The sequence below is a fragment of the Epinephelus moara genome, chromosome 19, assembly GCF_006386435.1.
Source record: "Epinephelus moara isolate mb chromosome 19, YSFRI_EMoa_1.0, whole genome shotgun sequence".
Taxonomy (NCBI): domain Eukaryota; kingdom Metazoa; phylum Chordata; class Actinopteri; order Perciformes; family Serranidae; genus Epinephelus; species Epinephelus moara.
Window position 1 is genome coordinate 27,336,853 of NC_065524.1, and position 14,998 is coordinate 27,351,850.

General features: G+C 40.6%; 2 protein-coding genes and 1 long non-coding RNA gene across 5 annotated transcripts; 1 reads left to right on the forward strand and 2 right to left on the reverse strand.

Annotated features, from left to right (window-relative positions):
* Positions 1–1,902: 1,902 nt before the first annotated feature.
* si:ch211-248a14.8 (uncharacterized) lies at positions 1,903–9,174 on the forward strand. 3 transcript variants are annotated; one of them, XM_050070785.1, is made up of 5 exons: positions 1,903–2,104; positions 3,413–3,456; positions 3,833–4,034; positions 7,017–7,317; positions 7,411–9,174. In XM_050070785.1, exons 1-5 carry the CDS (start codon positions 2,102–2,104, stop codon positions 7,815–7,817), a joined length of 957 nt encoding a protein of 318 aa, XP_049926742.1. In that variant the 5' UTR covers positions 1,903–2,101; the 3' UTR covers positions 7,818–9,174. The 3 variants fall into 3 exon arrangements, with proteins under 3 accessions (XP_049926742.1, XP_049926743.1, XP_049926741.1); XM_050070786.1 differs by having other exon boundaries at positions 1,904–2,104; positions 3,413–3,463; XM_050070784.1 differs by having other exon boundaries at positions 1,904–2,102; positions 3,397–3,463.
* Positions 3,962–6,975, reverse strand: LOC126406491 (uncharacterized). Its single transcript, XR_007571700.1, has 3 exons — positions 4,587–6,975; positions 4,192–4,248; positions 3,962–4,094 (listed from the first exon to the last, which is right to left on the reverse strand). It is a non-coding gene; the product is annotated as an uncharacterized LOC126406491 (long non-coding RNA).
* Positions 9,175–9,377: 203 nt separating the features above from the next.
* ecd (ecdysoneless homolog (Drosophila)) lies at positions 9,378–14,802 on the reverse strand. The gene is made up of 14 exons (XM_050070783.1): positions 14,653–14,802; positions 14,302–14,541; positions 14,097–14,214; positions 13,877–13,964; positions 13,473–13,651; positions 13,019–13,211; positions 12,696–12,824; positions 12,441–12,566; positions 12,211–12,296; positions 12,014–12,117; positions 11,325–11,583; positions 11,059–11,126; positions 10,734–10,960; positions 9,378–10,606 (listed from the first exon to the last, which is right to left on the reverse strand). Exons 2-14 carry the CDS (start codon positions 14,504–14,506, stop codon positions 10,376–10,378), a joined length of 2,013 nt encoding a protein of 670 aa, XP_049926740.1. The 5' UTR covers positions 14,507–14,541; positions 14,653–14,802; the 3' UTR covers positions 9,378–10,375.
* Positions 14,803–14,998: the final 196 nt, after the last annotated feature.

The following is a 14,998-nucleotide window of genomic DNA, read 5'->3' on the forward strand; positions in this document are numbered from 1 at the left end:
TAATTTGATGAAAGTAACTAAAATAGTAACATTACTTATTATAATTTTTAACAGGGTAACTTGTAGTCTGTAACCTATTACACTTCAAGTAACCTTCCCAACACTGTATAAATGGTTAATAAACCTCAGCAAGAGCAAATATAATTCTGGGGTTACCACATTAATACACTGAATTGACAACTCATATTCTTTGTTTGCCATCATAGTTTCTTACTTTTCTTTTTAGCCAACTGTTCAGGGTTCAGGGCAGGAGGTGTAAATCAGTTAAAGCAAAGACAAAACCAGTTGATGCTAGCAGAGAATATACACCAAGTGAAGGCATCCTTCAAATTAAAACTGGCTCCACAAACTTTCAAAGAACACATCCATCCATTATAACAACTTATTACTGCCACTTAACATTTAACCTTCCCATTAATGCAAAAGATTTTAACATCATCCTGGTTGTCTCATTGAAATATTGAAGTTTGAAACCTTATTGTATGTTGTGCAGTGCCCTTCAGTTGACACTCATCACCTTCTTCAATCACAGCCTTTGATGCTCATCCATTGTTGAATTTCTCTGTTTGGTCATATGTTAGCCAAACAAACTTAATTAAATTCAGTGCAGCTTATCTGATGCAATATACTGCTCCTGCCGATGCCTTTTTATATGACAAAGACTACACAGTGCATACACCTCATGTTGTCATTTTAAATGTGTCCATTGTGTGGTGCTGTGTTCTGTTAAAGTTATTTATATTTTCCACTCTATATTCTTTCTCATTTCTATTAGGAAGTGTAAGATGTGTCATACTGTAGCCCTTATATGATACATATATTGAACTGGCTTATTTTGTAAAAATAAAAGATACTGTGTGGCCAAAGCTTTGTACTGTAAATATCTGCCAACATCAGAGGAGAGTATCACTGCCCCCTGCTGTGCTCCTGAGTGAGCTTAAACATGGTCTACATTTTGTAAGAGGTCTGTGAAGAATAAATGAATACATATGCAAGGGCGTGAGTTTTGTTTCAACACTGGGGGTTTGGGCGTGCTCCGACAGAATATTTTGAGCATCAAATCTGCATTCCAGTGAAGTTTCATGCACTAATTTGTGCCTTTTCTGCACATGTATTACAAATGCACATGTTCTAAATATTGAGAGGGACTTCTCCTCTGCACTCCCCACCGCTACACTCCTCCAAAATCTACACCTGTGCACATATATCAGTGTACACACTATACAGTCTATTGTATGCACAGTATGTATACATATGTTCCCATACATCATACATATGTCAGCGTGCTTACATGGCATATGTAACCATGATTAGTTAACATCTTCCACTTCATTGTTGGTGTCTTTTTCATGCTTTTCCAGCCTTTAATGACTCCCAGAGCTAACAGAAAGTGCTCTGCATCTCACAGGCTTGTTGCTATAGTATTCTGGATCAATCAGGGGCCCATGCTGCTCCAGAGTGCACACCCTCTCAGCCTCATGTTTGCTTAAGCAGCCCCTCATTCATGCAGCCATGTGGCTCTTGCTCTCAATGATGCCATGGGGACATAGAGCTGGGGGGCAAACATGTCAGGAATGTCACAAACAGGTGTCAAAGCTGGGAAAGAAACAGCCTGGGGTTTACTCTCTCATCATCAGAAAGTATAGTGTTAAAAGTATAACGTTAAAAGCATCAGTCAAATTCCTCCCATGTGGCTGATATCAATCACTATCACACATTATGTGTAATGAAATGTGTCCGCAAACACACATCCCGATGGACTCCACAGGTGCTGCTCTTCCTGTGTTTCTCGGGAGAAACAGACTTTTAATAATTGTCCACCCAAGATTGCTTCTTCAATTATGGGAAGATAAACAGAGCAGGAACAAAGTCCATCTGGACACAGTGGGAAAACAAATGAGGTGAATGCCCGCAGCAGCAGCAGAGAGCAGGAGGAGAGCAGACAGGCGCACTCAGCACAATGGTGAGACACACACGACTGTTGAGACAACGGTGAATTACTTAGGTTACTGTGACCGGTTTATTATAGGTAGCAGTGTTTGACACTCAGAGGGGATGTCTGGAGTTTGAAGATGAAATACGGCTTTGTGAGGAGTTTCACATGGTGAGTAAAGTTCATGTTTCTCTCGCGTTTTTTTGTCACGTTTCCGTGCTTATGTCCGAAAAAGGTGCGTAATTTACGCAGTGTTTAAAAGTCTGGGATTTTCCGCGAATAGCTGTTCCTTTTATAAAGCAGTAATTGAGCTGATATATATCTAATGTGACTTTTACGATATTATTATTACGAGAATGTATAATTTAATAATAATTGGGTCTATAGCCCATTTAACATAACTTTTTCTCCCTTTGCTTGTGATTTTTGTGTCTTTTTTAAAAGTGTCTCCACCTTAATTTTAATAAAAATAAGTTGATGTTTTATGTACAACACGCCAACACCATTTTAATTGTGTAAATTTGGACACATATCTCCAATAGTTTTTATTTACATACAATTATTTGTATTGTATGTTTTTGTATAAATAGTGATTTTTTTGTTTTGTTTTAATTTCATAAATTTAATTTCCTGTCTGATAACCAGGTAACTAGGTTTAGTTCAGCTTGGCAAAATCAGACATTTATATAACAGAATTTAAAAAAAGAATTGTTAAATAGAAAAACACACTAGCAGTAAAAATGATGAGAGTGGCATTTAGTAAAAACAGTTAAAACATGTACAACCAAATAGGAACAAGAAACGATAAATACAGGAGCTGTTTTGCTGGAAGGAATGATGCAAAGTATGTCCTGGATATTATAATAAAATAGTTAGTAGATCACCTGTAAACAGCATGTAGCAGAGCCATAATAATTCAGTTCAGTTCAATTCAATAAGCTTTACTGGCATGGCATTTTTATGTGTGTTACAATCTAAGACAGTGGAAATTCAAAAACAATCAACGATGTATTATTACAAATGCATAGACATACATTTTAAAAGAGAAAAAAAACATTAAGTGAGGAGTGTGATCTGATTAGATGAACTATATGTTGTTGTGTTGGTTGTCTCTCAGGCTGTGACATATGCACTGACATATCTTGCTGCATCTATGGCGCTGAGACTGTTTTCTCCAAGCAGCTGTTGCATTTTAGTCTGGTCAGAGAGCGAATCAAAATCTTGAAGTTCTTGGAAATGTTGCTCTGTCTCCACTTGTCTCTGAGGACAGAGCTGACACAGCCTGTCTCCTCCTGGCAGCAGGTCTGCCTGTGTCTGCCAGTCTCTACGACCATGTGAGGATGTTATGATATGAGAGCTAATGGTTAAACCAGATATTCCTCTCTGTTGTTCTGTGGAGAGCATATTGATCGCCTCAATGCTCTGTGATGTTGCAGTCATGTGAATTTCTCTTTTCTCCACACTGACTCCAAACAACAGATCCCAACAGCAACCTCTGCGCAGAATGACAGCATGTCTCTTAGGTAAAAGGTAATCCATTTTGCTTTTATATATGAATATGTTATTTTTTGTCATCCTGGGAACCAGGCAAATGAAAAGCCAACCGCGTTTATATAGCCAAACTTTATTTGCCTACATATAGGAGACAGTATGTTGGTGTTTTATTGCAGGGGATAGGCTATGTAAACCTGTCACTTCTGGGTGCTTTTTTTAAAGAGGTTATCTGTCAAACAAAGCAGCCTTCTCCAGTTGGACACATTAAGCTCAACAAAAATGGGTCAAACATGAGTTAAAGGACAAGCTCGTTTTCTATAATCTCACATCAAACTACATTCACAGCTTAGTTATTTGAGATTAATGTAAAATGTATGATTCATGCAATAAGTTCTCTGTGTGCAGTTTAGGAAGGTGGAGGAGAGGATGGTGTGCCACAGCGATGAAGACCCTGTCGTCTAATCATGCACTGAAGCCCCTGGTTCCCACCCTCTGCCTCGTGGTGGTGGTGATATACGGCCTGGCGGACAAACTCCGCAACTTTGTGGCCGGCATCTTCATCCCTCAGTACCACTACCCCTATGCGGTAGCTCTCTGCTTTGCCCAGGTTGGTGCCTGCATCCTGCCATCTGTCTGGCTCCTTTCTAAGGATGACTCACACGGTCATCTGAAATAATCAATCAAATATGAAAGCATCCTTTGTTTGCCACCAGCACATGCACAGTAATTATTAATATAAAAAGACACTGCCCTCTGTGGCTCACCTGCTGTTTTATTTACACAGAGTCCTGTGTGTCCTGACAGCACCGTATTTGCTTAAACTGTAATTACATGGGTTTTAGTTACTTCAGAGAGCAGCTAAATCACAAGTGCAATTAAGACATAATATAGACATGTGAAAGGGGACACCCTGATAAGCTATCTGACGCTGGAGAATAGCAGGGGCCTTCACATTATCTCTGCTAACAGTCATACTAGTATGTTAATACTGAAACACCAAGACTCACACATGCTGTTTGTATATTTACGTACAAAATGTCATTTAAAAAAGCACTACTACTACTTCTACTAAAAATAAAAAATGTGTCATTCATTGATAATTCTTCAGAAAATAAGAGTTCTTTTATTGAGTTGCTAATCATGGCAGTTGACCTCATACCTGTCCCATGAAGTGTTGGCTGCTGGCTATTGTAACTCCGTCAGTATTTGCCGTCTGTGTGTGCTAGTTTGAAGGACACGGCATGTTAGTGGTGGGGAGTGACAGAAGGGGTTCAGTGTTGATTAACGCTTGTGCATGATAGATGTTTAACCAAATGGGTGAGCAGAGGACTGAAAGGACTGGAAACTGGCTAATGACTTAGTGAATGAGTCATGTGAGTGTACAGACTGACCTGTGTTTGACACACGTTGACTGTGGGTATAATGTAAATGCTTTGAAAGTGTCGGATTTCTGACGTAGTTTTAAACAAAACATCAAGTGGTTTCACCACAAAAAAAGCCTCGCACACCTGCGATTTACTAAGACACTGGGAGGGGCTGTGAAGACTGAAGGACATCAGTCCATAGGTTAAAACTGCTTTAAGTCCATAGGTTGAAGTTATATTTAGCCACGTGGCATAACATATGTGTAATGGAGGAGCTGGATGGGCATATCCACCCATCTCGGATCTTTGTCCTCCATTTATGTGTTTATTTTGGGTCATAAAACATAATAATACTAATATTTCTCACAAAGTGCATGAAAAAAATGTTAAGAGCTAAGAAAAACAGTTTGTACAGAGGCAAAAACAGAGCAAAAGGAAATAAAACACAAAAGTTACACATCACAAAAGTACAAATCAGGCATTTAAAGGGAAAGCTTTCCTATAAAACTATGCTTTAAGCAATGATTTAAAAATGGGTGATGTGCTGGCCAACCTAATCCCCACAAGCACAGAATTCCAGAGCCTTGCAGCGTTGATGGCCAAAGTGCAGTCACCTTGAGTTACCGGCCTAGATCTAAGGACGACTTGTGAGGGTAGGCTTTAGGATCTAAGGTCTCGACTTGGAGCATTGGTAGCTCAGCTATATAACTGGGGCCAAACCCTGCTGAGCTTCAAAAGTTACTTAAATAATCTTAAAAACATTTCTGAAGTTTAAATGATGCTTCAAAACTATAGGACATATATAAGTAGGTATGTGGCAGGGGATTTTAAATTTGATAAAACAGCTTTTGCAAGCAGTTTTCTCAGAAAAGAATATACTCATATACAATAAACTTGCAAAAATTGAGTACAATAGCATAAATTAGGGCTACAACCAACAATTATAGGCATTATCAATTAATTACTATAATTAATAATACATATTATTTTTGTCTATAAAATATAAGGTAATAGTGCAGATGTCACATTGCCTGCATACAAAAATTATATAAATGATTGAGTTAATATTTTAAAAATGGTCACTTATTAATTTTCTATCATTTGATCGATCAATTAAACTCACTAATCATCTCAGCAAATTAGATGTCATGGAACGTTATAGGTTTGCAGCATTTGCAGTGTAGTTGTCACAGTTTTGGGGACTTTGGAGAAATCTCAGTTTCATTAAAAAGTAGTAGATGAGGTGGGTGTACAAAAAGTCTTTTCTCTAAGAGCCTTCGTCTTGACTCTTTAATTTCCTGCCACTGGAAAGATTTGCCTCTGCTGGTGGTTTACACTTGGTCACTGTAGCAGAGGAAAAAGAGTCCTTTTAGACTTTTTCCGTTGCATCATCTGCCTTTGAAACTACAACGTCACTCACAACAACCTTTTTGCTGACAAAGAAAGTAAGAGTGGGCGTGGACCCTTGTGGGCTATCACTTAATGTTTTGAGGACATTTCTGTCACGTCCACAGACATAATTCCTACTCTGGGATTCCAGTACTTCTTTCAAAGAGAGAACTGGAATTGGGGCGTTGGTGGCTTAGTGGTTAGAGGAGGCGTCCTATGTACAGAGGCTTTGTCCTTGTCACAGCAGCCCAGATTCAACTCAAGCTTGTGGCCCTTCGCTGCATGTTGTTCCCTCTCTGTCTCTCTCCCCCCTTCATGCTTAGCTACCCTATCCATTAAAGGCAAAAAGACCCAAAATAATAATCTTTTAAAAAAAAGAGAGAGAACTGGGGTTCCAGTTTACACACTGTCAGCATCAGCCACAGGTTTTTTAGGAACAGAAAGTGGGCTGGTGTTAGACCGTCGTGTGAGAGGTTAGACCTTTGTGAGACTAGGTAGATGGGTGGGTTACCAAAGAGGAAGTGGGTGTACTCTCCTACATGTTCCAGTATCTTTTTGGCTGATAGGTGGGTATAAAGGGCCAGAAAAGAACGTGGGTAGACCCCATATGCCTCTATATACCCTCCACTACACCACTGTGCTTAACACTCTCTGTAATCTGCCCCGAATGTCAATTACCCACATGAATCTGGTGTCGTGTGTTTGTCAAACTCTCATTAAGCATCTACTCAGAGGCCTCATATCAGCATCTTTAAAATAATTCTGCTTTCAGCTTTTATCTTAAGTGCTTTGTGGTACACTTTTAAGACTTTTTATATTGATGTTATCTTTTCCAGGTTCTGGTCTCTCTCTTAGTCCTAAACCTCCTCCATGTCCTGGATCTGGTGCCTCTGAAGCACTACTCCAGGTCCCTGGGTGAGAGAGTGCTGGTGCCTTCTATCTGTAACAGCGTCCATGCTGTGCTGGCCATGTGGGCCAAGGCTAGCAGCTCGTACGCCGGGCTCTTTCCCCTCATGCTGCCTCTGCTGCCCATCGTAACTGTGGGCTTCAGTTTCTCTCAGAAGCTGGTGTCTCTTCCATCTATCCACATCTGCATCCTGATTTCCATCCTGGGTGGGACGTCTTTTGTCATCACAGGTAAAAAAAAAAAAAAAAAAAAAAGTGAGATGTTATTGTCTTCGCCTCTGAAGGAACTGACCTCTAACTGACCCCCTCTTTCTCTCTCTGCAGCCTCCCAGGGTCTGTCAGGTGTTGAGCCTCTGGAGTACATGTACGCACCTCTGGCTTTAATCCTTCACAGTCTCTCTCTGACTTGGCTGGCTAAAGTGTCCGAGGCCGAGCGTCGCCACTCCCCTGATGCCCAGGCCTCTGTTTTTGACATCTACTACACCCAGCTGGTCAACCAGAGCTGGGTGCTGGGCCTCCTGTGGCTGCTGCACCCGGACAGTCCCTGGCAGGTGTTGAGTCACGGCAGCTGGCAAACCCTGCTCTTCCATGGGTACCTGCTGGCTATTCTCCTGCTGGGGATGGTGCTCAACTTCCTGGTCAGTATGTCGGCTCTGTGTGTCTCGCCGCTTGCTGCTGCACTGCTGCACTCGGCAAGGCAGATGATGCAGCCGTTCCTCCAGCTTTTGTAGTTTCACTTGACAGGACTGAGACAAATGATTGACTGTTTTGTACTGTATCAATGCAACACACACAGATTGCAATTTAATCCACATCAGTGTCATTTTATGTGAAGAAACACAAGTTACATCGCCTTCTTTCTTCCATTAAACATGAGATAAAATACAGAACATCAGCACCGAAGCTACAGGCATTACACCGTTACCATGACAGTATCATGAAACCAATTGACAAGCTTTTGATTTACAGTGGGTCCAAAAGAATAAACGAAGACCAGTGTTTATCTTTATCTCTTCTGTAATTAACCATGACTCAGTTGACACATCATTTAGCAAATACATAAATGAAGACTTTTAGATTGTTCTTATTTTAGCTGCATTATATATTTATTTCAAATACTAAATGTAAATGCCCTTAAAGGAACAGTGTGTAAGATTTAGGAGGGATTAAGTGGCCTCTAGTGGTGAGGATTGCAGATTACAAACAGCTGAAACTTCTCCTGGTTAGATTTCCTTCAGTGTCCATTGTTCTGGAGGTTTTAACCAGGAGACTAAAGCCTAGAAAAGCCTCAGAAAACACTGATCAAAGCAGTTTCATGTTAAAAAAAAAATCAGTGTTTTTTCCAATGTCCTCATCATAGAGGGGCTGCTAACGAAAAAATGTAAAAACACGAATGGCCTTGTCTAGAACCAGTGTTTGGTTTGTCCATTCTGGGCTACTGTAGAAACACGGCAGTGCAACATGTCGATCTCCGTAGATGAGGACCTGCTCCCTATGTAGATACAAACAGCTCATTCTATGGTAATGAGAACACAACAGTTCTTATTTTCGGGTGATTATAAACCAATGTAAACATATTTATTATATTTATTTTTTTCTGCCAGTACATTCCCCTAAATCCTCCACACCTTAATGCATCTCTTTCTCTAACATTGTCACTTCTGCTTATGCCGTTGCTTACACTGTGTGAGAACTTTGAGGACTAATGTTGCAAAATGTTTGCAGGGGATGAGATAATGTCAGAGAGCTTAAGCGGTTGGGCACCTGTACAGGACAGGATGCAGAATAAACAGATCACCAAACCACCTAAACAAACACTGCCTGTTCCAGTTAGGTGAAGAACGTTGGGTACTCTTTATTAAAAACAATGACAAACCAGGGCCGGAGTGTGAGAGCAGCAGATTTAAAACCAGTGACAATGACAGAACAGCAGCATGAGTCAAACAACAACATTATTATTTTAGTGTTGAAGCAAATAGCAAATCATTCATTAAAAACTGAGGACATTTGAGGATAAACCTGATAAACAATTAAAGAGTTATTAATAGTGTAAGCAGACTTTTGGACCCTCCTGTAAATATGTCATCATTTATTAAACTGTATTTAAGATGAACAGATTTAAACTCCCATGTTTGTCCTTGAATGATTCTGAGAGCTTTCTCAGATGAAAAGGGACTAATCAAGGAGTGGGTTATTTGTACTCTGGACACAGACTGTTGAACACACTTTTTTACGTTACCAGTGTTAGAAATATTTAAACTCAGATTCCCAAATGAATTTTTAACCAGAGTTTTGTAGCAGGTGCCCTTGAATGAATCTGACTGCTGAGGTAAATCAGATGAGAAGGGATTGCGATGAAAGAGAGTTAAGTGGTGCTGACGTCAATTTCTGTGAGTCATGGGAAGCTAGAATTATGTCTTAATTTAAGAAAATGCTTTGTCATTGTATGTGTATCATATTTAAAACATATTTTACATGCTTAAACAAATAATGTGATAATAAAGTTGAACTACCTGCATCAAAGAGAATCTACTCACTGTTAATAAACTGAAATTACACTGAAATAAGACTTTATTTCCAAAAATATTTATTCTGTTTCACAACACAAACAGTACATATTACACAAAGCATCATGTGTTAAAAATCCTCATCAAAATGGCACGCCATGACTTCCTTACACCACTTTTTCCTGTCATGCATCCTGCAGCAGAGTCCTGCTTCATCCTGCCCTTGGGTATAAATCTCAAATGTGCTTTCTACAAATTATTTTTAACTACATACTAGATCAAAACTGTCAGAGACTAAACTTGTCGATGAAGGAACATGAATAAAAACTTGACATAAAGATTCATGGCAACACAGACTTAAAAATATCTGTATTTACACTGCAACCAAAACTGAAGATAAATGCATTTCTTCACTGCAGTGAACATGCCCTGATCCTAAATAATTAATGGGGACATCAGAAAATGAAACTTTTTATATTTATAGGACTATGTTTTCACTAGTATGGACCAAACAGAAAACTATCCACTGGAAAAACATATCGTTAACTGCTGTACAAAACTATGCAAATTCAGTATGTTGTGTGTATTTTTAATGAATGTTATCTGAACTGCATCTTGTTCACAGTATGAGCTTTGTTTCCTTTTTTAGTACTCCTGCACAAACAATGTAGGTTTAAACTCATTCCAAAAGATTTTCAGAAAAGCGCCTGACGTGTTTTTAACTCCTAGAAAATTTGGTTGCGATGAGGTGCCTCGTTCAGTATCCGAGTACTCTCTGTCCTTTATGAGGGGTCAGAGTTGGGCGGGAGGTGAATACCCAGACTCTGCAGCAGGTTTGAAGCCGGTCCGGCCAGCCCGGCCTGGCAGCTGAGGGACTCCAGCAGGTTTGCGACCAGATTGAGGTCGACGTCCAGAGGCTGGATCTCCTCTTCTGTCTCTTCCACCTCTCCATGTCGCGGGACACCGTCTGTGGCAGAGGGACGAGGGGAACCATTGTCCAAGCCTGCCTTGTTCTGCAGAAAGACCAAATGGTTCCATATTTAGATTTAGGGTAATCCATTATTTCAGCTATGTTTTTAAAACTAATGACATCTTAAAGTTGAGGCTGAATATACGGGGATATGGAGTCATGTAATTTACCGTCACATTGAAGCTTTGTCCTATATTAGTGCTCATCAGCTCCTCATCCATTTCATCCATGTATCTCCTGAGACCCTCCAAAGCTTCCGTCCCATTCATCTCTGAGTGACCAGAGGACCCCTCTTCTTTCTCTTCCTCCTCCTCTTCTTTTTCATCATCACCTTCATCATCATCATCATCATCATCATCATCTAGATCATCTGAATCTAGCTCTTCTTCTTTCCCTCCTATAACATTAAAACACAGACAATTTCAGAGGAAGATGTGACAAGTTTCTGTTTGATATTTTTACTTCCACATCTTTCCTGTCTTCTACATACAGTACCTAGTAGTCTGTCCAGTGCGCTGGCCATGGCATCAGGCTCAAAACTGAAAGGCTGAGTTGAACTGCTCCTGGAATACAAAGAAAAACAATGTAAAACCTGAACTACAAGACTATTAGCGGAATAATGCACATCGTAATACATTAGCTAGACAGGTTAGAATGTGAATGCACTAGCATCTTCAGCACAGACAGACCATGAAAATAATGCATGTGTCACATCCACCTGCACATTAAAAATCACAAGTTATATCTTGGCCCTGTCTCACCAGGGCAGTTCAGCACCCTCATGCGACGACATGGCGTTGAGGAAGCTCTTCATCCCCTGACTAACTGCCACCAGGCTGTAACCGGCCTCCTCTTCCTCCTTGTTGTCCTGCATCTCCTTTTTCCTCTCCCCTGCACCTCCACCATGTTGTGTCTGTTTGGTGGAACTGGAGTTTTGGCTGCCAACATCAGCTCTCCCCCCGCTCCTCTCCTGCAACATACGCTCCAAATCCTGAGTTGTGATATCCAGCCAGCTGTCACCTGGAGATAGACACAAAGAAAAACTGATTATGGGAAATGGTTGAAAGGGAGAATGGGTAGAGAATGGAGGATGCACACCAAACGGACAGAAACTGAAAGGATCTGGCAGGAAGCAGAAAATCCCAGGTGGCAGAGACGCAGACATTATCTACTTTCTAACAATGTCATATAAGGCTTACATTATAGGAAGTAAGTAAAACAGTAAATAAGTAAAGTCCAGACAGTATACAGGCTGCCATTTTGAAATATTAAACATAGCTTTTGAATAGGATATGCTAATATAATAATGCTAATATAATCATAAATTACGCCGCTACCCAAATACAACTGAGACAAATTCAATTTAATATGCTCCTAACGGATGAATCTACAAACTTTTAAAAATGCCTTTCATAAGTATTTCATATTCAAAAGCTAGATCAACACTCACTGTCCTCTTGGGGGAGCTGTGACTCTTGTTTCTTCAGATCCTCCAAATTGAAAGGACTGCAGCTGTGCAGCAGCTGGAGAACCTCCTCACCCGGGGACAAAGCACTGGGACAATGTACACAGTAGATACATTCAGACAGATGCACTCTGATGTCACAGGCATATTCACACAGTGTTAGTCACATACACACCACTGACCTCGATTTTGAAGCGACAGACAGCTTGAAGAAGTTTTCCGCAGATCTTGTCAGTTCTCTGTAATGAGCCGAACCTTCCAGTTCTCCCTGCATTTGACAATATAATGAACCTTCCACAGTAGGGAAATGCTGTGTATAGTGCATATTTAATAATGTGTGATTTTAAGTCTAACCTAATATTCCAGGTGCTACTTCTACTCTTGACCTAAACTTTCAAAAAGAGTGACTAACCCTGAAGTAGTCGTTCCTTTTCAGACTGTCCATGAAGCCCTTCCATTGAGGGTTACAACTGATGGGGGCATCAGGCTCTGATGATGGCAGCCTGCACTTAGAGCACAGGATCTCAAAGCCATGGGCCTAGGAGAAACAGAGGCAGACACGTAACGAAATAAAACAATTAAAGGCCACCGTGCATCCTACCAAATGCATGAATGTATTTATTGAAAAGACAGATTAGAATAAAGAGGGAACATGGTGATAGCTCACCAGTTTCATGCCAAGCTCATGGGCTTTGTACTGAGGATGAGAGGTAGGAGGCAGGGTGAAGCCGCTCCTCCGGTCAGGGGTGAACTGTTGCTGCTGCAGCTGGGCGTACAGGCAACGGGTGAATGTCACCTGCAAATATAAACAGTACAGAAGTACAAAGTTACAGTGTTTTGCATAAAAGGTTTTGAAGACATTTAACAAAAGCTGAAACACACTAATCGAAAACAAAAACAGTGATTACAGTATTTTGCATAAAAAGACATTATAATAATTGCTTTTCTATGCCCAGGTGGCTACAATCATGAATCTTTATATGTGTTTACCGAGGTGAGGACTCTTGTGTCAGGAGGGAAGGTCTTGAAGCTTCGACACGCCTGCAGATCTATTGGGTCCCGGAGGTAAAACGCTGACACTGCAGGAGCGACCAGGTCTGGTCGTTGTGCTAACACCATGGCAATACCTGCAGGTATGAAGCAGTGGGCATGATGGAGGCCGGTTTTAATCTTCTCTGGGTACCTGAGTGGAAAGAGGAGATTGAAATGCTGTTTCAGTGTCAATACATTTACAGTACCTGTTGATACCTACTGGATATTCACTTACATGTAACATTTGAAAGGCTGTTAACAAGCTATTCTTATGCTTCAGCAAGTGTTTTCTCAAGTTTGTGATGACGAAGTATCCAACAATGATTCTGCATCTTGAAACTGTGAATTCTGACATAGTGTAAAAATAGTTCAGAGTCAGAGCACCCCTAGTGTAAAGCACGCATCCTCTCACCCCTCTAATCGCTTCCTCAGGGCTGAACAAATCTTAGGGCTCGCCTGACAGGCCTCTGGGTGGGTGGAGAGCAGTGCTAGAGCTTGTGGCACAGTTGGTACCACATCTTTTGAGACTCCCACTGGACTGGATTTGGAGGGACGGGGAAGAATATGAAACTCTCCCCTGTAGAGGAAGACCTGCAGAGAGAAGGAGTGGATAAAGACTTACACTTAGAGTAAAGACAAACAATGGCATGAAGAAGATTTGGTTGGCAGTAACGGGACATATACGTGATTTATATTAAGGATTAACACATACAAACCCACTGATATGATCCATGGTATAAATGAAAACTGAAGACAACAAAAGCTATAAACTATAAAAGAAAACATTGTATCTGGCATCTCATATAGTCAAGTTACCCTGTTTTCGCTGGTGTCCGGATTCAGCCACTTGGGAAGGTAATCTGCTGCTTCAATCAGAAGAAACTCCCCATCATTGTCCTCAACTCTGCACTCACAAAAAAGAAATGAACGTTAGAGGCAGAGAAGCACATAGCAACGAGTGAATTGGATCCATGTTAAGAACTGTAGTGTGGCAATCAAATGATTTTTTATATTTATCTTAAAACTTTTGTCTCACCTGGCTGCGAGCTCTGGGAAAGCCTGTGTGATCTGCTGAAGGAGGTAAACAATAAACCACTCGTCCTCCACATTGTCCCCAAACTGAGTGCTCCCTCCAATGTGAGCAGGGACACCACCTGTCAACAAGAGCAACATGTGTCAGTCTTCAATGTGGGGACCAATATTCAAATCAGCTCATCTCTGAGGTGTTGACAACACTATACCTTTCTCAGGATGATACTTGAGGTTGAATGCCTGATGCTGCCAGATGTATTGTATAAGGAGTGGGGCAACCTTTGCCAAAATCTCCTCCACTAGATGTGTGAGATGCTCCTCAGTCTGCTGTGAAGCTGAACCGTCTGGCTGGATCGAGAAAAGCTTGTACTGAACCATGTCTTCCTGAATCATTCTCCTCTGCAGGGCGTCCATCGTAGCAGCTTCTCACAAACTGTCTTTACATTCAACTAGAAAGTGAGTGAAGTATTAGCATTCATTAAAGGCTAGTTAACAGCTAATAGCTAGCAAGCTACCAAGCTAGTACAGAACAATCTCTTGAAAGTGTCAGCCAGCCTTACCTTGTCTTGTTTTTAATGTGAGATGTTGTGTCGATGTTGTCTGGAGAAATTTCAATGCGGGGAAAAACATTAAACCTGTCTCATTTTAACGTACGTTGCTAGCACGCCATCTGTCACTGTTTAGGTCCTACTGTGAATTCTACTCGACTACCCCAACTGTGTGATAAACAATAGTTCCTACCTCTTATATTAACTAATTCTCGCTGTTCAACGGATTAAATACAACCTACATTAAACAGAATTTATATAAAAAATAAAATATTTTCCTAATGAACCAAAATAACTCATAAATAATTGATTTAATACATAACGGACATCTTGAGTTTATCCACCAACGACAAACGGT